The following is a 26729-nucleotide window of genomic DNA, read 5'->3' as shown; positions in this document are numbered from 1 at the left end:
AGGTGGCAAACTCTTGTCCAGAGTCAAGGCAACCCCAAGGTGTAACTATGCCATCTGCAGCAGGAAGGTGCATTTAATACAGAGAGGAGTCTGAACTGCCCTGCATCTCTTTTCTGTCTGCAGACCATCATGTGGATTTTATTACACCCTAAGAGGAGACACAGACTCATCCCATGTGCCCCCCAAAAGCTGTCTCACCACACCCTCTAAGAAAAAAAACACCCACACAGGAGTGCAGACAGCAGGGCCAGCAGCGGTGTTTTTAGGCTTGGTCTGCAGTCAGATTTGAAAGATGGGAATTAATATGCGTTAATCTTGCAGCCTTGTTGATGCAACGTCTAAATAGCTTATATGAATTAAACACTCACATCCCTGGCTGCCCGAGCCTATTACTGCCTTTCAGCTAATGCCTCTAGAGAAAGTCCTAACAAGACACCAAGACAGAACACGAAATAAAACTTCAGACAGCCTGATCTTAAGAAAGGGTTTTTGGAGAGGGAGAATGAGGGACACAGATTGCATCTCAAGTGACCCTGATGCTCTTTTAACTGGCAGGTTTCCTGTCGTCCTGGCAGGTAAATGCACAGAAAAGCATAGCCACAGTTTAGTGACTCATGGTCCTCTAGAAAACTCTCCCTGTGTGCTCCAAATCCTCTCTTCAACCCTGCAGTATCAGAGCCAGCAGGCTTGTAGGAGATGAACTTAAATCAACGCCTTCAGCATAATTTTTTTGGGTAGGCTTTAAACCTGTTCTGTGAATCAAAGGAGCTGTATTGGCATAAGGGCTCCCCCACCCCATTCGCCTATATAATTGCATCCAAACTAGCAGTCCATTAGGGCTGTGATCTTTTTGGAGAGTGTAACACACACATTCGTTTGTGCAACATCTTCTGGTCCCAGTGGCTTTGCAGTGACTTTTGGAAGGTTTGGTCCTGGCCCCTCCTGTTGTTCGGTAGCTGCCTCTCCAATTTTGTGAATTTTAGTGTCTGGCAAAGGGAGATGAAAATGGTCCCCATCTGTTCTGGTTCTGAGAAACACAAGCCTGATCCTTCCCTGAGTAACACTGCCCTGCCAGCCCATCCCAGGCAACAGGGAATTATTTGTGGGGAGTAAAGGTGGAAGAGGAGAATGTCAGACAGCCCCTCCTGGAAAGATTTATAAATGCATCATAACCGACTTCACAGGCTTAGTGCCTTGGAGAGTAATTGAAAGAGATGTTCCATATTGATCTTTTCAGAAAGTTCAGTTTGTCTAATCCATCCCCTCCCTAGAGCCAAGTGAAAAATGCTTGAACTTATAGTGCTGGGGTTGGATTCTGCTCTCTGTCACCTGGGTGAAAACCTAGGGAGGAAATTCTGAAGACCATGGAAGTTTTTATGGTGTAAAAAAGAGCAGAAGCCAACCTTAAGCACAGAAGAAATGTGTGTGTCTGTAACTGGGTTTGTTTTGAGGAAAAACATTTTTGTCACTGCAGGTTTCCCATTATTTGATGGGGTAGACATTGTGTATCCATGTTGTGATGTGGATGCTGGGGATTTATTTCACAAATATGGAGAGAAAAGATGATTTTGTGATTAAGAAATCAGACTGTAACTTGCAAAATCTGTGTTTAATTCCCAACCCAGCTGTAGATTGCTGCTCTGCCCTTGGATAAGTTATTTATGCTCAGATCCATAAAGCTATTTAGGTATCTAACACCCATTGATTTCAATGGGAGTTGGGCTCTAAGTGCCTTTAAGGATCTGAGTCTTAATCTCACTCCAACTCTGGGTTAGGAACCCAACATGTTTGATCATGATCTGGTACTTCTTTTCTCCTGCTGGATGTGTGCTCGTTTCTGTCCATTTGGAATATGGCAGCTCTGCAAGTGCCTGTATCTAGCACGATGCACTCTTGATCTCAGCTGTTGCTGAAAAAATATAATGCAAATATGATCACAATTGCCAAAAAAAAACCCCAACCCAAACACCCAACACATGCTGAGGACTAAACTGAAAGAAAAACAGCTAAGGACCTTATTATTGTAGTCTATTTGTTAATGTTCTCTTGTGCTTTAAAAAATATCAGCAAACACCATGTATTTTGCTGTGCATTGATCTCCTGTGGCCTTTTCAATTATTCAGTTCTTCTAGTGACCCTTTCTCAAAACATCTCAATTATTTTACAAGCATGAACTAGGCTTTGCATGTTGCCCTCCCAGACATGGGATTGTTTCTTTGCTTACTTTGCAGTCCAGGAAACTGAGTCACAGAACTTTGCTCCAGAAAAAGGATACATAAATAAGCACTTAAGTTTTGAAACAGCAAAACATCCCCATAAATGCTGCCCTGAAACAGACACACATTCCCCTTGTTTTGGTCAGATTTACAAGTATCCCAATTTTAAACATGTCTCCCAGGATGAGAGTCACTGCTCCACTCCTCTGGCTACTAAACTACTCCTTTATGACGCCTCTGTCTGCATTTCATGACGTTTGTTTTTTCCAAAATAACAGCACTCAGCGCCCTAAAGCTGTCCCTCTCCCTCAGTAAGAGCAGGCAGTGCGTGGTCCTTCATGCCAATAGGAGCACAGAATGGAACAACCACAGAGAACACAGTGTTTTCTGGGTTTGTAGAGTGTGCAAATAAGGAGCTGTTTAAACCTTGTGGCAGATACACGATGGGGCATGTGGCAGTGTTTGCACAGCACGAGGGCTGCAGGTGTGTCTCTAGATAGTAGCCACCAGGGACAGATGGGGCAGGAGAGTTTTCTCTGTTCTCGCTCCCTCGGGCTGCTCTGCCCTGTGCAGGATGTGTGGGGAAGTTCCCAGCCTGCAGGTGAAGGTTGGGGTTTGCTGGGACTCTGTCACAGCTGTTTCTTACTGCACTCGAGCGTGTTCCCAAGGAGTGTAAGGCACATCCATGGATGAACACTGGAATCTTAGTGACTGGGGCACATCTTCTTGGAAGTAGTGACTACCCTTGATATGCCTCCACTTTTTTGAAGTGCAAATTCCTAAATCGTGGCAGTTCTCTCCCGCTTTTTGGATTTCAATATCTCCAAGGGGCAGATCCTCTCTGAGGAGGCAAACCATGCTGTCTAGTGAGCACTGAGGATGAGCAGGGAGCCAGAGACATCCAGTGCTTTCTGGATGTAATGTTCATATCCCCATAAAAGAGTAAGAGAGATTTGAAGGAACTGCTATGGCCTTATTTTGAAACAACCTTTCGGTACAAAGAGATGGATTCATTTAAATTAAAAGGAGCTTTGGAATGCCTAGTAGTGTTGCAATACAGCTAAGGCTTGCTTAACCAGGATGATGTGGGGAGAATCTCGCCAGGAGGAAGCCATTATCCTTATCATATCCAGGAAAATGGGAGCAGTTCCACCTGGCGTTTCATTCATGTGAGTGTTGCTGGTGGGTTTAAAGCTCTTTCGGTTTTCTCATGTGTCTAGGGAAAAAGCAACAACCAATGTCTGAGATCTCCAAATAAATTAAAGGACCTTTTTTTCCTCTGCTTAGTTACCCTCTCTGTCACATCCTTTTGCTCTCAGTCTTTCCTTTCTCCCCTATAAAAAATAATCAGTGCAAAACAAATGAGTGAAAAGCCAGCATCTTACCAAATCATCTTTGTGCAAAGGTTTAATTTCCTGTCCTGCTGCGTTCTTGTGTGTATGTGTTTTTCTTTTCCTCAAAGGAAGGAAGGAAATAAGAAAAAAACATTGGTAGAAAAAAATAAAGAGGATCAAGAACCTAACAGACAATAAAGAAAAAAGATATCTAGGAAAAGAGTGGCCTGTGTACATTTTTCTTGCACCAAAATCACCAGCCACCTCTATAAGGATCTGGAGAGGAGAGTAAAAACGGGTGGTGTCTATCTGAGAATTGAAGTTTGACATCCCTACACCCTCCCTTCGAACTCAGAGGCTCTTAGTTGGAAGCAGTAGGTGCCACATGGGAATGCACGAGGGGCTTGCAATAGATGACCGGCAGAGGGTTTTGTTGGTTTGTTTTTTTGGGTTTTTTTGTTTTGTTTTGTTTTTTTTTTTTTTTTGGTCTCAACCTATTCTGGAAGCAGGTAGGGCTGGATGGCTCCCCCGACCAGGCAGTGTGAGAATTGGAGTGTCACCAGTCCTCTCTGGAGAGAAAGCTGGGATGCTCTCTGGCAGGATGAGAGCACTGGGTGAGTGTGTGCAGCAGAACACAGAGGAAGGAACCACAAAGTGGCAGCATTGTATCTGGTGTGTGGAAGACACAGCCAGAGTCAAGCCAGCCTGACCTTGCTCCTGCCTGTATCAAATTCTATCTGACTTATTAGGAGAGGCTCAGTGCTGAAGGCAACATATGAGAAGTAAACTTTGTTCTCAGGTACTGGTGCCTCAGAACTGCCCCTCTCTGGAGAAGAGGGGAAAAAAAAAAGGAAAAAAACGGGAAAAAAAAACATAAAAAAAATAAATTGGGGTGGCTTGATTATTATGCACCAGATCAAGCTGGATTCCCTTAAGCAAGAATCTGGCAAAGTATTCCTGTTAGGATATATCTGTTTACGCAGTATGTGCAAGCCCAACAACGTCTGATCCCTGATACTTCAAGTGACTGTCAATTGCTAACCTTTTTGGAATATATCAAAGTTCTTTACGGGAAATTTTATTTATCCAGTTTTGCAAAGCAAGAATCAGAATGGAAATGTCAACAAGTTAAGTATTTTGAAATTTTTAAATCAACCTCGAATTTAGCGTCCAGCTTGAAACACCAATTGTGCTAGGGACCCCTTTCCCCAAAACATGCATATTACAAGCACACAAAACCAGTAGGCACTAAAGCCAGTGACAGACAGTTTTAATTTTTCTCTAGAAATTACTTGCTCAGCGTCTACAGAGTAAACCAACAGCTGAGCTAGGAAAAAAACCCAAAACAACTATGTCTCCTAACACGCAGCTCTCAACAACACTGTGTGTTAAAAGTCTAGAAAGGGCTATGAAACAGAGGTTGTGCCTTTGGAAGGACCTGGGTGAGGTGGGTGTCTTTTTTGGCTTCACTTCAGCAGCTCACCTGGAATGGAGGGTGAACGAGCAACCAAAACAGCCAGCTTGCTCATGAGGTTCATTTAGTCTGCAGCTCCTCAGAAGGACTCCTATGCCTCTCTTTCTCCACCCCTTAGAGAGAGAATGTGTCCCATTGGGGCGGAGGGGGGAGAAGGAAAATGCATCTGGGCTGTATAATTTGAGCACGAAGCTGACATAAAAATAAGGGCTTCATCATTTGGGCTTGGCGAGGGAGGGGAAGAGGGAAGATTTGGAGGAGGGGTAAGGAAATAACAATTTGCTGTCTCCTGAAGTATTGTTTAATGCTTTACTTAAAAGCGCTGACAGCTTCTGCACAGCTGTACCCACGATAGACGCAGCTTGCTGGCACATTGATAAAGTATTAAGACGAGCAGAGATCTGGGCACGATACAAAGATGAGAGCTCCTCGCAGCTGAATTAAGGCGACGCGCACAAAGTAACCGTTACCTGGCAAAGGATCGTTTTGATGCCGGTGTCTTTTGTTTTGATTCCAGATCAAAGAGAGGAGGATAGGTGGTTTAGGGCTGGCACTCCGAGCTGCATGGCTAACTTATCTGTGCCATTAAAGCAGGCATCACATTGCCTGCTTGTAAGCAGAGAAGATCTTAAACACATGAGGGAGGGATGGGACACAAGGGGGAAAAGCTACACCAACTCCGTACTGGGAAGACTTGCTGTCTGGTGTGCTCCAAAGAATTTTTAAATACCTGTCTTTCTTATTTGAAGAACCCTGGGTGTAAAGTCCTCCTGTTCTCAGTCTGGATTGTCTCACTCCAAATCCAGACCTAGAGGTTGTCTCTGCTCTAAGGGAGCCCTGGTTCCTGTGTTGGGATGTCTTCTGGGTCTGCAGAGCTAGTGTAACAACAACTGGTCACAGAAAATATTATCCCAGTAGAATGGTCAGATTGGTTTAAAAATGCCTAATGCCAGCTTGCTTTTTCTTTCCTTTCACATTTTCTATATTTGTGTGTATGCTTGTGTACTTATATGGGACTGTAACCATTTCTATATAGGTAGACATTTCTCACACAGAAGTTTTGCCATCGTGATCATGCTGCTGCAGTTAAAACAGTGCCGTTTTCTCCTTCCACAGACCTACAATCCTGTAAGATGGCAAGCCCTGTCAGTTCTTGCTAGCTTGGGGGGAACCTCAAAGCTTCTGTTTTGAGGGTCTCAGCAATTCTCTCTGCACCCCAAAAGAGAACTGGGCCCCAGGTTAATAAAAAGTAGGGCAGCCTTATCCTATCAGCTGCCTGAGAGGGTGCCTGGCATTTTTAGGATGAGCAACAGAGAAAATTCAAGTTACCAAGGCAATGGGAAACCTCAACATAGTGAAGACAGACGTAAAAAATACATGCTGGATCCACATAGCTGCTCTGAGACAAACTCACTGCATGCCCTGACTCCCATAGGTTTCCCATAGGAAAAAGCTTCCTTTAAACCCATTCTGTCTAAAGCGTGAGTGGGTATCTGGTTTGTGCTGCATCGAAGTCAAATAGATTGGCTTTTCTGCTACCTCTGCTGGAGCTTCTGTGGAAATGAGTTGTACGGTGTGAGATCCCAGCTTAGCCCATGCACACTTGGAAAGGAGAAGGAGAACTTGGGCTCTTTCCCTTCTTTATTTCTCTGAGCAGACTGGGTCAAATCTTGGTCTCACTTATATCACAGTAGTCCTAGAAGAAATTCACGAGAGTCCCTTCCTCTAGATTTACACAGATAAAAGCAAGAGGAGAATTCATCACCATGTCTTCATCGATGGTTCATAAGCAAGGAAAATACTAAGGCCTCCTTTATCTTGACAGCACAAGATGGCTCAATAAATGTAAAGCACATGTTACATAACAGTAGAATAATCTATGGTATTGAGGGCTCACAGATTCTGAAAGTCTTTTCCATTTGCAGGGGGTGGGGGGGGGTTAGGAATTAAATAGGGAGAAAAATATATGTTGAATAAAGTGCTTGTTGCAGAATAATTTTTTTTTTTAAATACAGAACTGTGAAACCTAAAGTAGGGCAATACCCTCCCTTTCAACAATACTTTGACTTCCTACAGTCAGCAGATGCAATATGCATAGGATTCAGAAAGATCCCATTAAAATTCATTAAACCGTGTTTCCAGCTATTTAGTAAATTTTGAAGAAAAGAAACCCATTGCCTCTTTTGCTCCATACGATGGCCTCTTTGAATGCAATTAACCCTTCATTCATGGGTCCTTCTATCCAACTAATCTCCCACCCCGTGCCTTCCGATGCATTTTTAATACCTCAGCTAATACTGCCACCTAAAATCCTCCAGCAGACACCATGCAATAGAGCTCTTTGCGCAGGCAAGGAACTGTAAATCTCCATAAACAGTGCATGAATGAACAGCAAATTCAGATAAGTGATGTGTTCTTTTTCATGGCTTCCAGTTCTAAATGGGGGATGCTCTTCATCCTTCAAGGTAGACTTTTATCCAGCAATTATCATGGTTTCATACCTGCCCAAGGGATTTAGCCACTGGGTTTGGGGAAGCTGGGCAAGAAAGGGTGTAAAAACATTCAAGGGAGCATAAACAAATACTGAAACAATAAAGAAATACCTAGTAGTATGCATGCAAATAAACATTCAAAATTTAAAAAAAAAAGGAAAAAAAAAAGAAAATAATAAAGGATAAAGATCCAGAAAAATCAGGAGATGCTATATGAAGTGTCAGATCTATCTGTTTGAAGTGTAAAACTCTCTTTTCTTTATTAGATGGCTGACAGAGACTCAGGACCCAATCTGGTCTCATCCTGAGTTCGATAAACTGTGACCAATTTCAGATTGGAACTCCTATTTACGGAGGTGCTAAGTGGAGAGGGGGATTATATCATGCAAAACAGAAGCAACCAAAAATATTCCTGTTCCCCCCATCCTCTTTTCCCATCTGATAAATGAGCTGGTTTGTCAAAACAGGGAGTGGAACTGGAAGGGCCAGGGAAGAGGATTTGCTATAAAAAAGAAAACAGAAGATGAGGACTGAAAATATTCTGTGTTTCTGTTTGCTTGAAGCAAATCCCATTCCCAAGCCAAATCGAATCAGAATCTGTCCATGAAGATAGAATTCAGAAAGGAAATATTTGGAAATATAGAGGTGGTCTCAGCCTGATCCACCCTGCAAGGTGTTCAAGGTACACAGTGCTTCTTTCATTATTTCACTGTTCTGTCACAGCTATGAAGGAGTGTTATTTCTGAGTCACAGAATTATGCTTTTCACTTGGCTTCTGTAACACCCCTACGCTTAATTATTTCATCTGAACTACAGATTTCCACATATCCAGCAAAGCATTTAAGCACCTGCTCAACTTTAAGAACCTATTGCGTTCTGGGAGGCTTTCCACAATGTGAATTAAGCGCACACTTTGCTGGATGGACAGCTCTATACCATAACTGCATTACATCTGGAAGAGAGCCATACTCTTTCCCAAAGGGTTCGCTGCTTTCCGCTATATCAGTCTAAAATTTTTCCATAAGTGTATGAGCCTTTTTTAATTGAAGATTTTGTCATATCTAATTGAACATACACGGTGTTTGCGAGGAGTCTTGGATACCTTGGAAAGGACTGATCCTGGCACTTCAGAATGGGACAGAAGCACTACAGTTTGTGTATCGGATGTGAGTATCACCCTAAGCCACTGGGAAGCCAATGTGAAATCTGCCTGCTTAACAGAGAGGCACTGCTACTGCCTTGCTCTGCCAAATCAGGGTATTTTAAAGAGATAGCAGAGTGATTCTGTTTAAAATTCACAATGCATCTGTGTAGAGGATGAGAATTTCAAAGTACGGCACAAGTCTTACTTTACGGGGAGGTATTATTCTCATTGTTCTTCCAGAGCTGGAAAAGGAGGAGAAAAAAAATATATAGGAGCTCAACTCTGCAAAATTTGTGGACCTGAGTGGCAGGCTAAGAGCTACACAGCAAGCTGTGGAAAAATATCAGTAATCAAAAGTCAAAAAATCTGGTCCCGGAGCTTCCTGTTCAAAGACATGCAATGTACTATCCTCCTACCCAAAAAAGAGTGGCAAGTGTTCACTAAAAATTTAGAGGTTAAATGTCTGTATAGGGTGATCACGGCTACCTCACACTCCACTGGGACTGGTCATGTTGCCTGTAATGCCATGGAAATATCTTACAATTAACAGCAAAGTTCAGTTGCTGCAAGGAGATGTGTATGGATTCAACCACTTTAATTTTTTTCCATGATTTAAGCATTAGGCACCAGGAAATTAATCTGGGCGATAGTCAAGACAATCTGCAGAGAGCTGGGTCCAGTGTTGCTAAAACAAGCTGGCTGAAATGAAAAAGTGCAGCTGTGACTCTCTTGCTGATACCAATACACAAACACACGCACACAGACAAAAACCGGCCCTTATTCTTATTATTTATGGACACAGATGAAAAGCCAAAGGGGGGCAAGGTAATGCACACAGATGCTGATTAGCTGGAGATTATATTGATGATGTAATAAAAATTCACTTTGTCTCTTAAGCTGCACCAGGACAATCAAAGAGAGATTAGATAAAAATCAGAGAGAATGAATAATAGAAGGGAGAGGTAACATTTTAAACCATGACTCCCTGCAAAATGTTCTACCTTTGACTGTCCTCAGTCAGAATAAACAAGAGCTGGAGGGTGTAAATACAGCCCAAATGCACAGAAGAAGGAGGCAGATGTGGCTTTGTAAGTGTATTATTTATCAATAAGCAGCCAGCTATGCACATTTACCTGAACGGGTTTGCAAATACACGCATACACATATCTACAACCACACACCTTTCTAACCCTGTTGAAGAGATTATGAGAAGGAGTGCAGGAGAGAAAACATGTTTGGAGAGGGACAGATGGACAGAGAAATGTATGGGGCGAACAGTTAACAGCATATAGGAAATTATCTGAGTGAGAAAGAGGAACTTTTTGGGAAAAATCAACTCTGTCTCTACTTGGCAGGGTAAGGGACACACATTTGGAGACCCACATGCACACCTGTTTATCCAGACATACACCCATGTGGATCCCTACATGCAAAAAATCCCTCCAGCCGCAAAAGGCCTCCAACAGAGAAAGACAGGAGAAAACTTTCCTCTCTTAGAGTGCTTGCTTGAAAAGGAACAGAACTCCTGCATGTCTAACGTTGGTTTAAGTTTACTGACCATGTTTAATATTTGATTAAACCTTTGGCATAGCTGACTATCCTGATCTGAATAGATGATCCGACACTTTCCCTGGTAGTAAAGCCAAGCATAAGTAATAGCTGTCCTTTGACTACTGCTGCCTTATGCATACGAGTCAGATTTTGCTGTGTCTGAAAACCTGCTATCTGCTTCTGGATTCTTTTCTGCTACTCAGTATTTTCAGCAACACTTTATGAAATCAAACAAACAAATAGAAAAAAACCCACCAAAACACTTCTCCCAGCCATGGAGGGGGCTGCAATTTATTCACAGTTGCAGAAAAAAATACCTTCCTTCCAAAGTCTTCCCTAGCTTAAGCATTTTACCTGTTGTCCTTGTACTTTTTGCCTGTGGTTTGCATTATTACTTGCTAAATACATTAGAAAATGCTCATCAGCTTGCTCGGCAGCTTGGGGATGTTTGTGTGGTTGCCCACACACATACGCACACACACATACACGCAGCAATTTTTTAAATAAATCACAGTCACAGGGGTGAGGAGAGGGCATGTGGTGCTTTGGAAGGGAGAAGAACAGCAAAAAAGGAAGGACATCTCCAGGATCAGAAAACAGGCACTGTCAGAGTTTCTCTGCACCTCTCAATGCCTGTGAGATGGCCACCGCTGCTGATCACAGAAAGTGAGAGGCAGGAACACCAACCTGGGGTGCTTTTCCCCTTGTCCACCTAGGTGAGAAAAAGTCTAATCCCTCAAGACAGACAAAAAACAGGCGTAAATTACCAGTCTGCATGCTTTACACCTCAAATGAGACAAGCTTTGCTGGGAGAGGTAATATCTTTTATTAGACTGAGTGATACAATTGAAAAAAATAGACAAGCTTTCAAGCACACAAGGAAGTCTGGTTTTTTTGGTTTTTTTTTTTTTTTTTTTTTTTTTTTTTTTTTTTTTTTTTTCCCTCAGCTATATCTGCTGGACTAATAAAAGATATTACCTCTTCTTACAAATTTGGTCTCATTTATAACCTTAGACCATCACCGCTAAAGCTACAGCATGACTTCTGACTTAAATACACACAAAGCTCTTTGCAAAGCTGGACATCATAAATTCCTCTTTACACATAGCAAACTAAGGAAGAACAAGGTCTAGGAACGGGATCAGGTAATATATGGAACATTAGTAAGAGGACTGGGCTAGAAACAGGCTCCTAATCCCTTCCTACCTACCTTTGAATGAAGAAGACTCTGATGCAACACCACATCAAATGCTTATTTTTCTTTCTCACGTTAGTTTTGAATTGCTAGAGAGGTTCTGGAAGTGAAGTTCTGGTAGTTATGTTTCAAAACAGCAAGAAAAAATATTTTTTACAAGAGGCTGAAGTGTAGTCCCAGAATAGACTGCCAGGGATCATTAAGAATAAGATCACAATTTTTATAATTCAAAGGAAAACATATGCATGATCTTTGTTCAGGTGTGAGAAACCACCTGCTTATTTAGTGAAACAAGCAAAGTTAAAAAATAAAAAGGTGCAATTGTCTTGGTGAAATTAAATGCTTATTGCACTATTTATTTTTTTTAATCTTTGAAAGAGGACATTGAGCTTTGAATCCCAAAAGGGAAAAAAAAGGAAAAAAAATGTTTTTCTGTCTACTCTCTTAGTAGTTTACATACAGAAATGTGTCTGTGTATCTGCTTTCTGCATATTTCATGAGTGCGGGTCTTTCGGCTACTACCCATGGCTATTTTGTTTTCTTAAAATATGTAGAGCATGGTTTCCATTTCCCAAAACCTGCTAGGGAAGGAGATGGGAAAAGAGAGGAGAGATAGCTAGCACGGTCGGAGGGAAGCCAGGTGGTGACTCGCGACATGAACCAGTGAAGTGTTTTCTGCAAGGGACGGTGCGAGGGCAGAACATCGGTGCAGAGCTGAACCAAGGGAAGAGGAGTGTGAGAGCTGGGGGAAATGATCTGTAGCTTGGCTATGGAAAATAAACGACTCATGAACACGGTAAGCTGACAAGTGGGAATGGGCAGCGAGCCTGGAGCGGCACCTGGGGAAGGGACCTGATCTTGGACGGGATCTAAGCCTGCAGTCCACACACCCACACCTGTACTTGCAACCAGGCTAGGAAGGCTGGGAAGCCAGGATGAAGAACTGGTCTTGGATGCAAGCCCAGTGAATGAAAGCCTGGGTGCTGCACTTGAACAGCAAAGGCAGGGGCCAAGAATAGAGGCCCGAGCCAGGGGAGCAAGCTGCTCGCCCGGCAGTAGGACCTGTATCTTTTGTCACAGCAGGGTCATCTGGTTTGCTGGTGGCTCAGCTATATCTTTTTGAATTAAGAAGCTGCTGCCAGAAGTCCTGTCCCTGGATCAGGGAAGAGGAAAAGACAGGGGAATGACACACCTATTGTGCAACTCCTTTTATGAATAAACTTGTGAAATCTAATTCTACCAGCACCTCTCTGGCCTTTTTCAATGAGCCGGTCAGTAATAAATGACCATTTAACAGCACAAAGCAGCTGTTATAAGGGAGAACAGATTGAGGCTAATACAATACACATTCCCCTCCAAACAAGAACCCAACTTCGTTTTTTTTTTTTTCCTTTTTTTCCCCCATCTGCAAACACTGTCAGTAAAGCTGAGTAAATATATAAATAATTAAACAAACAAATACTTTCTCTGCTGCCCCCAGGCCTTTGAAACTGAGACTTAGTTGGATTTCAGGCAATCAAACAGCATCGTGTTCACACACTCACACTGCACGCAGGCTTCCTCTCCACCTTTGACAGAATATCATTGACTTGAGTGCACTGTGATGATTTCAAATAGACTAGGGGTTAGATAATCGACTCCACACATACACACATAACTGCATGCACACTCCAACTCCTTCATTTATTTCATGAAACACATGAGTACAGATGGGATGGAAACACCAAAAAAGACTACAAACAAACAAACAAAAGAATCCCATGTACATAGCTACTGATGAACGAACTAAAACTACAACTGAAATAATTAAAAAAAGAAACACAAGGAGGCTGATTCATTTGTTTGTCAGATCTTTGCTGTAGACAATGACCTGAAACCTTCCTCTTTGATGAAAATATTACTAAATTAATTTTTTTGTGGCTGGATCCCTAAGGACACTGGGATGTTTTTTATTCCCCACAACCTACACCTTGGGTAGCAGTAGTGAAAACTCTCTTCTGGACTACCCTGCTCTGCCAAAGCCAGGGATATTCACATCCCTGCTTAAGGATTCACACAGTGTCTGTCTGTTGTTTGTGAGGCTGGGTCAGAGTCTAACTATTGACTTCAGAGAGTGTTGGGTCGGTGCTCGGCAAATGGGCGACGACTGCCAATTCCTTCTGCCTGTACTGAGGGCAGGAGTACACTTGTCTAGAGAGAACTTGCTCTTTTTACTGACTCAGTGAAGGCAGATACCTTCAGCTTGATCCAAACTGTGTTGCAAACAATAGCTTTGGATCAGGCCCTCAAAGAAGAAAGGTGGGATGCAGCCCTTCATCAAATCCTTGCTTTGCAGCTCCCTCAGTTGCCATAACAATGAAGAGTATGTATGTGATTCACTAAAAGAAGGGGAAAAAAAAGTATAAATCAAGATCCTGAATCAGTGAATGATGACATTCCTGTAGAGACAAATTACAAAGGCTGAATCCTACTCACACAAAGAAAACTGGCAAAATTGTTGTTGACCCTTTCTTAGCAAAGCAGCAACAAATATGCATTTACAAGTGAAATGAGCAAAGCTAATTTTCCATGCCCCCACTGAGTGTTTTTTGAAAGCATGTTTTCCGGATCTACGCTGAAAGGGGCTCTGATGTAATACATTTACCAGCAGAGACACACCAAAACCTTTACACAGAAAAAAGTCAAATGTATGCCATTACCTTCTCCGTCATAAAAAAAAAAAAAAAAAAAAAAAAAAAAAAAAAAAAAAAATCCTGCTGGCCTAATATTGCAGTTGGGGAAATGAAAGATCAATAGCTCAGTAGAGCCAATGGGAATCTTTCCATTGATTCAACAGGTTTCAGTTCAGGCCTGAAGGCACCGAGCTTAAGTGACTCCATCAGAGAGTGTTGGTGAGTAATTATCCACGCTGTGATTAGAACCTAGACGTCCTCACTGCCCGCCCTCACCCACCAGATAATGCCCTTCTTTTGAATGAAGCTGCAGGCACAGGCAGCAATTTTAACAGAGCAGCTCTGAGGTGTCTTAGCCATTACAAATATTCAGAAGGAATGGCAATGATTGTGTTCCTTGGTTTTTTTTTTATTTGTTTGTTTAATTCCCTGTTAACTTTTCCAAATCCCTAACAAAACACAACACTCTGGCACCCTTGTCTTCTGCAAGATCTTTAGGTGCCTTTTCTGCCAGTGTTGCTACGGGTTGACTCACTTATTTTTTTCCCTTCTCTGTTAGTTACTAAACTTGGAGTTAAATAATTTCTAAGATACTCTTTTTTTTGTATCAAAATTGGCTGTATCCCTTCTTGCAAATAAACAACAGGCAATGGTAAGCTTTTAAAGAGTTTGCCAAAGGATTTTTGTTGGTTGTCTTGCCCATTCCTCATTTCCACTCCTACTTTTCTCATTTATTGCCAGCATCTTGAATGAGATTTCTTTTTCTAAAAAGAAAAAAAATCCATATAAATAATAATAAAAAGAAGATAGGAAGAAGGAAAGTGAAGTAAAAAAGTAACCAAGCTCCCTCTGAATGCACAAAACAGAACAAATACCACAGAATAGCATAATTGAATAACAATATATCTTTATAAAAGAGGGTGAAAAATTGCATCCTCATCCATGTATTATTGAAGATGGAATACGATCAAATAAATCGGTTTTAAAAGCAATTAAATGCTCACAAAAGAAAAACACTTGCCCCATAAACTGGAAAAAAAAAAGGTGTAATGAAATGCAAGCCTTCTTGAAAGTACCATATAGACACTGGAACGAGAATGGTTGAAGCTGAATGGTAGAGCAGAAGGAGTGAACTAGCTTACCTAGGTAAGGCAGCCTATTGTTGCAGAGGGAGTAGTTAGGAAATTTGGATGGAGCCAGGTCTGTGTGTCTGGGCTTAGGTGAGTAACAACCTTAAGTCAGTCACATCGCGTGTGATCGGCCGCTCCTGCTTCAACCAGCGGTATTTTGCAGAGCTGCCCGTAACTTCGGGCCCAATCCAAACACTGCTGCAGGCAACGAAGAGCTTTTCCTGGGCTTTGGGGCAGGTATGTGGCTACTCTGCAAAGTCCTTTCTTATCAATTATAGATTTTACACGGTGCTGAACGTATGTTATTTCCGCCATGTTTTTCCTCCCATCCCTTAAGTGCTGATAAAGGTATGGGGGAAAAAAGATGAAACACTTTCATTGCAATTCTGTGTTGAAAAAGAATTCTCTAGGATTAATCCTATTTTGACGGGGGTTGAAGTTGCTGACCAAAATGCTCTTCGCTGCGAGAAGTTTCTCAGGTCCCTGGCTTATGTGCACCTGTCAGGCCAAGACCCGAACATACAGAAAAGCAAATCTGGTTTCTGTCTGTGTTTAGTGAAATAATGAGCAGGAAAAAGAGCCTAGGTTAGAAAACTGAATTTTCTCTAGGTTAACTTCCAGAGAAGTGCAAACTAATTTAATCTGTTTGGCAAAGGTATTTCACTCTCCCCCTGCTTCCTCCATGCACCATTTCAAAGAAGTGCATCTTTACCTTATTATATTATTAGAATCAATCAATATTATTAATATTACATGTGGGAAATTCTGTAAATTCTTCATAGTTCTCCTCCCCGCCTGTTAACAGCAGGTACATTATACAGTCTCTGGTTAGATTGGTCAACTAGGCTATCGATAGTCTTAATAAGCAATACCTATATTGTGACCTTTGCTTGCAGAACTGAATCTCTCATATAGGGCTGTCAGATTCCTTAAAGAAGTATTGATAAGTTCATTACTGTATTGCTACATATAATTTTAGGTGTGATTTTCACTCACCCTGAAGCATCTAGTAACCTAACACCTTTTTCTTCCCTCCTAAAGCATTGGCCCCTTTACAATTGATCAAATAGTGAATTAGAGCATTATAGAGAGGAAACATAATCAGGGGATTTCTACAAGCACACTGTGATATATCTTTTGATCTTCTGACAACCTTCATCCCTCTCGATCCTAGGAAGGAAGCGCTGTTTTATAGGGATATTATTAGGCTGATGTTGCTTTATACATCTACCTGCAAGAAGCTACCGAGTCCGACAAATATATTTGTGTGCATTTGCAGTGAGTGATGCATATTATGTGATGCGAATCTATCCTTAGGGACTGGGAAGGAGAGGAACTATGTGCAAATGTAAGTCTGCCCTTTCGATACATGCATGCGTACACGGTCCCTCTGTAGTATATACACAGGCATTTGAATTAGAAACAGACCAAATATGCAGTCAGATCTCATCAGACCAACTCTGTCTGCAAAGCTCCGTTTTTATTCTGTTTGAAGAAGCTTCATGTCCAGAGTTATCTGCCCCGGTGCACTGGGAAGGCAGCCTGGTAGCCTCTAAAATATTTTGCAGGCTCAGATGCAATGTACAAATAAAGCAGAGATGAATTAATTAAGTGTGACTGTATCATTAAAATAGTATAATGAGTAAATGGTTACGTATCATATTAAACTCTGCATATAATTCCAGGAATACCTTCTTAAGTCACCTGCCGCTTTCACATAAGAGTATGTTCTCTGTACTGTCTTTCAGAAAGGAATTATTTAGAAACCTATATTATCCTGTCTGTACTGAATACATGTTTTCATTTACATGCACATAACATAAATAGTTGCATGTGTATGATGTACAAACGTCAGGCACACTTCTATCTCACTGCATACGCAGTTTTCCCATAAAAGTTCATTCTCAGCTACACTTTTTGTGTATGGGATTTTTTTAGGTTTTTATGCTTTTTTTGGTGTTTTCTGGGTTTAAATAAGGAAATTAAACACCTTAGCCATGTAAAGGGGTAAGAATAGTCTGCACTGCAAACTGTGTCTGCACTATACCTTAGTCTACCAAACCATAAACAACTTTCTGTTTGCAAAATACTTTGAGAGACCTTACAATGAAGGTCCCCATCACCACAACCTGGAGACATTAAAATTACCAGTGAAGTAATCTATTAAATAGTTAATGTTAAACAATGACTTTACGTGTTCAACAAAGGAGGGAGAAATAAACAGATAAGGGTGAGGTAGATCGAAATCTGCATGCCTCATTGGCTGAACTGTCGGATATTCCTAATGCATCTGAAGGGTTTGTTACTAAGAACCTGTTAAGTATCTTTAAACCTTTGATCTGTAGCCAGTCTTAACAAAGGTGACAATTAATTACAGGAGAGTGCATTGCAATAAAGTTACATCGTGGTCAGTTTATATATACTGTCCAAAGCTGGTTCACAGAAGTCACTGTCAATTAAAGTCTTCTTGGAGTCCAGTTCATTATCAATTTTTCCCCCTTGCCTTGATCAATATTTTTGGCTGCTTCTGCTTGACAAACTTAACACAATGTCTATATCTATATGTCTTGCCATTCATTTACATGGAATAGATGGCCGTATATGATTTATTTTTAGCTACTACGTATGGTCAGGCACTTTATTTGAGAGGTTTAGAGCTCTCATCCATCTTTATTTTAAGGAGCGACAATAATAAGCCTGCTCTTCCTTCAAGGGGATGTCAGTTGGATATAATGAATGCACATTAAAAGCTGCATTCACCTGTATGTGCATTCAGGCTGTGGCTCACAGTGACAAAGGCAAACAAATGCAATCTCTGTGGTGATATCCTGACTCCAGACCACACCAAGATGCAGCGCAGATAAAGTGACTCAGTAGATCCTGAGGTCCCCAAAATGTGATGATGGCTCCCTGGAAGGTGCAAGGAAAGAGAGACCCTTGCAATATATACCCCAGCTCAGTAAGTGGAGAAATGGGGGAAGAAAACCATAACTTTTTACTCACTACGGTTAATATTTTTCTCTTTTTCTGCAGCAGATTTTACTGCATAAGGGTCAGTCCACCATGACAAACCACGGCAACCGTCATACAAGTGTCGGTGGAGCATTTAAGTGAGTGAGAAATGTGGCAGAGATCAGGCTTTTGTCAGTTCCTTAGCTTTGTTTTAGTTTTAGTTTCACTTACAGAAGTAAAGCTAAGTAAAGGGACAAGCCAGCAAGCACAGAAATTAGCAGCATTAGCTGCAAGTATTGAGGTTTGCTATGTAAACCCAAAATCCAGAATTATAAAGGGAATATGAAACACTGAAAAAGTGCAAACCTGCAGCAGGATTTCCAAACATGAAGCTACTTAAACAATGGCAGAAATCTCACTGCGCTCTGTCCAGCAAGCAGGTAAAGGCCTTTGCTCCTGAAGTAAAGGTGACGCAGGGATTAATGAAGCACCAGCTATTTGTTAAAGTCAGGATTCAACTTAGCACCTCATTTGCTTAGTGCAAAGTCTTATGGGGCAGAAACCACACAGTGCTTGATGGACAGGTCCTGTTGAGCTCTGCAGCCCCCTGTTTTTTTGGAATATTACTTTGAAGCTTCAGCCAGTACCTGCATGGGTCTTTGGGCATCTGATGCTTTCTCTCTATTTTAAATGCAGGTAAGCGGTCCAACAGCCTAGATCATCTCCCCCACTTTTTCTCCCTTGGAACCATTACTGCCTGTCACATACAACCACCTCAGTTCACACTTGATTGACGGGAGGGACAGTAACAGCTCCTTTAGTGTCGTTATGGTCTGTCGGGTCAGTGCGGCTGGCTGGTATTGCGTGCACACAGGGTGTGCATGATAAAAAACACCCTGATGTCTTGCTGAAAATTGTGGCTGCATACCTCCAGCTCCTAAGGCTGGAGGAGACCCTCCTTGATCACCCTTCTGTCCCTTGGTCTTGAACACCATGGACAGAGAGTTCTCTGCCTGCCCTTCCTGGCAGGTACGAGCCGCTTTTCGGTTGAGCACAAAACACTTTCCACAATCTCGGTCACTCTTTACCCAGACAAAATTTCCAGGTGCTTTCTGACAATCTCCTTCAAAAGACTATTCCATCAGCTGCCTGGCTTTTATTATGCTGTGCAATTTAAATTCTTTGCTGAAGAAAGCCCTGCCGGTGGCACTGGCCACTAGCAGATGCGGGATACAGGACCAGATGAACCACGCTTCTCATGCAAGGTGACAAGGATCCTCAGTTTTTCCCTTTATTTCAGTGCTGAAATTTCTGATTTTTTTTCTGGCTCAATATGGGGAAAAAAAGACATAAAATTAACCAAACTGCTCCCCATTCCTATTGTTTCTTTCAGGAATTAGTGAGTTTCTGATTCACTCCTTAATTAAAACCTTGGTAGAGACAAATAAATTCTATGAAATTTGGTTGTTCTTAATTTTTTTTTTTTAAGGACAAAAAGTACCCTTTTTTATTTCATAAAATTCTCAAAGGCACCAGTATATGTAGGTATTGAGGGACAGAAGCAATTGTAATCTGTAAAAGTGTAAGAAATGTAAGTCTAAACTGGAAAAATGTAAGAGAAGAAACAAAAGCTGCGGACACACAAACTTTAATATCTTTCTTTTTTTCCACATTAATGTAACTTTTAAACAAATCTGTATTGTAAGGATGATTACTTCATATGGTTGTGGGACTAGCTGAGGAACAGCTTTCAGTGCAAAACTTGACAGGCAAGCAAGAGATCCCAGAAAATTAGAGTTTGTATTGGAAATGCTGACACAACCGTAACAACAGCATCATAACTGTATGCAGCTGCTTTTAGAAACCAGAATCCATGTCCAGATCCCTGGAAAAAAAGCGTTAACGTGTACCCTTCGAATTCATAGAACAATCTGGGCTATCTGTTTGACATAATCAAAACACATAGATGCTCATATATACAGGAGATTTTAATGAACAGGGGGTTGCTTATTTCCTCTCTTCCATCAAACTATCAAGTTTCATTGTGATTGTTTTAAGGGATTGTTCTTTAGACTTAAGGCTTGAAGTCTCTTCTGTTTTATTCCAGTTTATTTGTTCTTTACCTCCCTAAAACTTGTTTGGTTTACTACCATACTAAATGCTCTATGTGTTGCTTTCAGACAGGCAAGTCTTATGCTTCAATTATGGAGGAGTTTATTCAGCACCTGTATTGCGCTGTGCTTCTTTTCAACTAAATTTCCATTTCCCAAAGGCTGTACACATGAATGTGTACACATCTCTTTTTCTGTATGTATACACACACAAATCTATACTTTTCTGCATGTAAACATACACATCTTATTAACTGAATGCTCATTTTCATTGCGCATTTGAATTTCTGACATATCCAAAACCTTCATAAACATCCTTAAACTTAACAAGGTTTAATTTTTCTATCATCTATCTTTGTAATCAAACAGAAAAGAATATAATGAATGGAAGCCTTGTTTTTCTACCCCAGAGGTGTCTTAAATTTCAAAATTATTCATACTTTTAAGAAGGTTAAGTTGTAAAAGAACTAAACTATTCTCTTCATACTGCATTTTTCTATCTGCATTGAATGCTTACAGAGTGAGGTTTGGGTCAGGTAGGAAGAACACCCTAACCACGGGACTGCAGCAGTGGATTTCAAGAACGTTTTGGGGGGTTTGTGCTTTTCCTTCCCCTAAATAAGGATTGAAAGAGTTCTGTTGATCTCAAGTCTATGCAAGACTCCTGCTTTTCCAGTGCACACTATCTCCACACTTTAAGTGCATTCACCCGCATGTGTTTCCGTAAATCTCAGTTAAGTCTGGAATGCTGATTTCTTCTGACTTCCTAAATAGAATATTATGGAGACCTGTGTGTTTTAAATTAAAACATTTCCCAGGCCTTGGATACAAGCAAGCTTCAGTAGAAAAGAGTGTTTAAACCTATGGGGACAGTCCTATATTTAGATAACATTAATTCATAAATATTATACTAAATACCACTTAAATTGGCCTTAAATGACTTCAAAGATAATGCATTATAATATGGCTGTCCTGAGAGCACTAACCTTTATATCTCCCAGTAACTCAGCCTTTAAGCATACTCCACAGCTAGATAAGATGGGGGGAAGTTATGAATGAATGTCTTACTAAATTGTTTAAGTGTGATTAGTTAACTGAGTGCATGTGTGTGCGCATATGTGTGAGCGCGTGGGTGGGTCAGCTCAGCCCCGGTAGATTTCTACCCGTGGATCTCAGCACACAGTCTCTTCCCAATCCTTCAGCAAAGTACCAGAGCAGGAGCCTCTTCCTGCCCCGTGTGGAGAAAAGCGAGGATGGGGGAAATATGCAGCAGCTATGCTCGTGCCATGAAATCTTATTTTCTCGGGGATCTGGCAAGCCTTTCCTGCCTTCCCCCACATGCTGCTTCCCCCATGCTTTTTCTCTTTGTGTATCTGCAAAAGAATCATAATCCCCTGCCTCTTTCCTGGTGTCTGTACTGGTATCATCCAAAGCTGCTGGTGAGAGAGCCTGGGACTTCACTCTCCTTTTGTGATAGTTTTTCCTAGAGGTGAGCATAGTAATGTACTTTAGGTTCTTAATTTTCAATTTCCTCATGCTATACAGGGGCGCAGCAATAGGAGATCTTCAAAATATTTTCAAGAATACACATCCTTTGATCTCGTTTCAATGGAATTACACCTGAAATTACTCCAGTTGCTGTTTTTTCACTTTAAGCTAATTCCTCTCTCTTCCCTCCTCCCAGAACAGTCCCACCTTCTCCCCCTCTACACCCAAGGTTTGCTCTCCGCACACTTAAATAAACTACAGCCTACTATTAACCCTTCAGGGTGTACCACTGCCACAGCCTCATCCTCTGAATTAGGAAAGAAATCAACTGAGAGTGATGGATCAATTAATGTATAAGCATTATGCATCTCTTATGGAAAGCATCTTGGGGTTTTGTATTGCCAACCTACCCCTGTGAGCCAAGTTGGACTATCTTTATGCAATTCTTCACCTATGCCTGCAAAGCAAAGCCAAAATAAGGACATCTGAGCGAATACAATGCTTCACATGACTGCATTTAGAGAAGGGAAGAGAGAAAAAATAGATTAGAAATGAAATAAAATGGATAAAATAATAATAAAAAAAGCCAAACACAACCCTCATCCTTCAAAGCCCCATCACGCTTTTTGACTTAATAGTAATTAATCACTACTGGCAAGAAAGTAATTTTTTTCCAGGTAGCCAGAGGCACATTTTTATCAGGATTAGCTAATAAATCAGCGGCATCACTAGAAAGGAGTTCAAACTCTTCTCGGATGTACTAAATAAAACCAATCTGTGAAATGCTGGCAACTCGGTGTCTACTGAAGCTTCGCTCAAACCCTAGCCCGCAAAATAACAACCATCACCATAAATTTTCTTTCCAAAGTCCAAAACTTATAGCATGTTAAAAATGACTGTTTCATTTGAGATGAACTCATGCAATTTGGTTTGATGAGGTGACAAGACTCCCAACCTGGCTTTTTTCCTAGGTTGCAGCTTTACAACAGAAATGAAATGAAGGGAAATGAAGTTAGTATCTTGCTTAATTCAGGGATATGTGTTAAACACATCCAAGGAAGATAAACGATTCTCTCTCTCCTTTCTCTCTCTCTCTCTTTCTCTCTCTCTCTCTCTCTCTCTCCTTCTCTCTCTCTCTCTTCCCCTTCCTGAGTTTGTCTCTCTGAATACAGGCACACAATAAAAGCAAAACTGAACTGAAAGAAGGGGAACTCAAATCTATGAAATAGAAATTGAAGTCAGCGCATATAATAATTAATTTCAGGTTTGAGATAAAACATTGCAAAAGAATAAAATCTCATCAACAAATCACAATAACCTCCCACAACCAAAAAATACTTTATCGAAGTGTTAGTTCGAAGATTTCCTCTACACTATGTTGAGTGATTCTTTTCAGTGTAGCTTTTACTGCTGTTATTTTTATTTTGCAGATTTTTTTTTTTGCAGACACATGCACACACACACACACACAGACACATGAGCTCAGTGTCTACTCTCACTATTAGACAAAATCTCTCAGGACCTTTTCTTCCCTGAAATTCCTACTATTATTTTTATTGCTATTATTAATAATTATTACAGAACAGGTGTCATGTTTAAATAATGCCAATCAGACCTTGATCTGGCATCTTGGAAGACAGTCTGAAAAGAAAGCAAGGTTCGAAAGAGCTACACTGATCATTTTAAAAATGAGAAGGGTGTTTGAAGCGACCGGCGAGTAAGGATAGGAGAAATATCCTATAACTTAGACTGAGTCCCTAGTCCCCGAGCCCTGGATATTTTCTCTAGCCTGTGTAAAGCTGGTACTGTGCACTGTCAGGGTATATTTTCATTTGCGTTTCCTGAGAGTGGAAGCAAAGAAGGGAGTGAGTGGGAAGGGGGAAGAGATGCCTGCTGAACATGCCGTTAAGTTCAAGATTTACAACTCGCCAAGGCATCTGGAAAGCTGGGAAGCCAGTAATGCCATTACTGGTGACTGTCACTGCCAGGAGTCTGCCAAGCTGGACTAGACACTGGTACTGAAGCTGTCCTGTAAAAGATACAACTTCCACTCTCCCTGTGGCCCCGTGCAAAACGCTTTCTCCTGCTGCACTAAATCTGGAGTCACACCCCAATCACTTCTGACCCAGTCTTTTTCTTTTCCCTTTTCTTTTTGAAAAATAAATATAAACACACATACACACACACGCATACAGAATCTGAGTTAATAAGGTGGCTTATATCACTTCTGTTTTTCTCCTGTTTCTAAGATGGGCTACCATGCAAATTACCTTCAACTTCCTCCCTGCGAGTCCTACTTTCCTACCCGAGGATCTGAGCATCTCTCCCCCACTACACACACACCCTCCCCCACCCCCAAAACGGAGCACCATCTAATCTGATAGGCACCTCCGGAGAGCCTAAGCTGAGCAGGGAAATGAGCGGGCAGAGATGGAGCAAGTGAGGCATGGTGTGAGGAGTACATCTCCACTACCTTTAGAGAAAACCTAAAAAGTTCCCGGCATGGGCTTCGGGCACATTAAAGTAGTGCTTGGAATATGCCTGGTCAGAGACTTCTTCCCTCTGGAACTAAGCTGCCACCTGTCCTTTCTGTCTTGCCTTCTCCCACACAAGCAGACATACCGAGATTTTGTGCACACACCCCTGCCCCGCTTGAGATGGGCTTCTTTATTGTTGTTTATATCCCTGTTCCCATGTTGAATAGAACCAAAATGAAACCGTCCCCCCGGAGCAACTCACTCTCCACCACTTCTTGCTTTGTAGGGGACTACAAATAATAAATGTGACACCAGTAAAAATAAAAAAAAAAAACTACCAAAAAATTAAGAAAAAAATAAAAATAAAAAAATAGAAGAAAAAAAAAAGACGCCGGTGCCAGATACAGAACAGCTGTAAAATCGGGGGCTGCCAGCAAACCCAGGGACAGACAGACGGACACACACACCCCTGGGCTGATGAAGAGCGGCTCCCGAAGGTAAATACAGAGCACCCGCTCCGGCTTCAGCACCGCGGACAGCTGCCGCCGGCCCCGCGCCCGCGCCGCCGCTCGCCCGGCGCTCCCCGGGAGCTGCCTCTCGCCCCCCAAAAAAGCGGGGAAAGAAACAAAAATACTAATAAATAAGCCAAACGGAGTTGACTCCCTGCCCTGACTCTCGCTCTTCTCTTCCCAGGATGGGTCTATTATTTCTTTCCCTGCCCCCCCAGCCTGCCGCCTCCGCCCCCGGGCCAACCAAAAATGAAATAAAATGAAATGAAATCGAAAGGAAAGAGAGAGAGAGAAAGAGAGAACCAGGGAGAGAGAGGGAGCCTGTCTTTCTCTCCCGATCTCTCCCGGGAAAGTTCAGGAGGTAACTCACCTTTGTGCATGCCAGTGAACCTGTCCTTCAGCACCGTCAGTTCATAGATCTTCCCGAACTCCTCGAAGAGCGGTTTGAGGTCTTTCTCGTCCAGGTTACGGGGGATCTGCCCAATAAAGAGCTTAATGGCATCGTGGTCCTTCATTGGGATGGTGGATGGGTTTCCGGGACTATGGTTTAATCCGTTCATATGCCCGTTGGTGCTGGGGTTGCTGTGATTGCTACTCAGGCTGGTATTGTCTGGTTGTCCGTTTGCTAACGTGGCCATCTTTATATACATAGAGAAAATCTTCTTTCCTTTTTTTCCCCCTCTTCTTTTCTCTCTCCCTCCCTCTCTCTCCCTCTCTCTCTCCCTCTCTCTCGCTCTCTCGCTCCCTCTCCCTCTTTCACACACACACACACACACACTCACACACACACACACTCCTCCCTCTCTGTCTCTCTCTCTCTCTCTCTCTCTTCTCTCTCTCTCTCTCTCTCTCTGGGTCTGATCTGATTTTTTTTTTACATTGAAGATCTGTGTCCTTTCCGTTTAAACAGGCTGGATCGGTTCAAATTCCCAGCCAGACTAGGGGGTGGGGTGTGAGTGTGTGGATGTGTGTGTGTACGGGGAAGGGAGGCTAGGGGTGGGGGATTGCTTTTGCCTCTACTCTGGCTAAACCCCCTCCTCCTATCCAACCACCCCCCTGTCTGTCTGCCCGGCAGAGGCTTAATGGTATCTTCCAACACAGCCCCTGGCTATAAATAGCACTAGGCGCATGGCTCTTTGAGAGACAGTCAATTTCTATTGTGCCAAGTGAGCAAAGGGGAACGGTTGCGTTTTTAGGACCAATGATGATGATTTTTTTTTTCCTTTTCCTTTGCAAGCCCTCCGATCAATCGCTGTCGTTATAATTTCAGTGATCATCGGGAAATCTGCGTTTTTATTTGAGAGGGGAAAAAAACCCCAAACACAAGGTGTTCTGACTTCTTTCTGTTATGATGATGCTCTTACTTATTATTTACTCTTATTCTAATTTCGCAAATGATAATAAAAAGCAGTTCAGATACGGATGAACCCCCCGGCTCAGAGGTTGCTTTTGCTGTTGTTGTTGTGATTGTGATGTTACAAGCTCTCTTTACTATATCTGTTCATGTTGCATCTAATAAAATGCATGCTTTTTTAGCTCTTTTTTAAAAAGATATCAATTATGTTACTGATGATGGCATCAAACTAGGAAAGCACAAACTATATTATTGTTACGCTTTGAAGAGAGTCGAAAAATATCGAAATGATTGTTGTTAATTTTCGTGCTGCCGATATTTATGTTATGTACAGTCAGTGCGGGCGTTATCTCCTATACGGGCTCTGTGTGTGTGTGTGTATGTGCGTGTGTATATTGGAAAGGGATTGATTAAGTAAGGTTTTCTTGCCCGACTTTCAAGCCATCAGGATATTTTGTCTGTCTCTGATGGAAACATAAATCGTATTTTGTAGTCATCAGTGATCGGGAGTTGCTTGTCCGAACAATGCTCTCTAGACAAAGTGTACTGTATGGTGGAGACGAAATCAGCTCTTCTTTCATAGCATCTGGGGGTGGGGAGGGCAGGGAGCCTCGGATTAAGGACACAACT

The 26729-nt window shown here is 41.9% G+C and overlaps 1 protein-coding gene and 1 long non-coding RNA gene across 17 annotated transcripts in view; both read right to left on the bottom strand.

The window, feature by feature from the left end:
- Window positions 1–25761, bottom strand: part of CELF4 (CUGBP Elav-like family member 4) — a 692304-nt gene extending 666543 nt beyond the window's left edge. For 4 of the 15 annotated variants that reach the window (XR_010354139.1, XM_064405433.1, XM_064405436.1 and 1 more), the window contains exon 1: window positions 25116–25759. Coding sequence is in view for 14 of the 15 variants with exons in the window: in XM_064405433.1 (XP_064261503.1) it covers window positions 25116–25395 (280 nt within the window). In the remaining variant the exon portion in view is untranslated. Of the gene's footprint in view, window positions 1–25115 lie in introns of all 15 variants that reach the window. The other 11 variants (XM_064405432.1, XM_064405443.1, XM_064405435.1 and 8 more) reach the window with 7 other exon arrangements.
- LOC135291336 (uncharacterized) lies at window positions 1416–18950 on the bottom strand. Of its 2 annotated transcripts, none has more exons than XR_010354140.1 (3): window positions 18808–18950; window positions 18527–18616; window positions 1416–1909 (listed from the first exon to the last, which is right to left on the bottom strand). It is a non-coding gene; the product is annotated as an uncharacterized LOC135291336 (long non-coding RNA). The 2 variants fall into 2 exon arrangements; XR_010354141.1 differs by lacking the exon at window positions 1416–1909 and adding an exon at window positions 17823–18118.
- Window positions 25762–26729: the final 968 nt, after the last annotated feature.

The sequence above is a fragment of the Passer domesticus genome, chromosome Z (assembly GCF_036417665.1).
Source record: "Passer domesticus isolate bPasDom1 chromosome Z, bPasDom1.hap1, whole genome shotgun sequence".
NCBI lineage: Eukaryota > Metazoa > Chordata > Aves > Passeriformes > Passeridae > Passer > Passer domesticus.
This window is presented reverse-complemented; position numbering and strand designations above follow the sequence as displayed.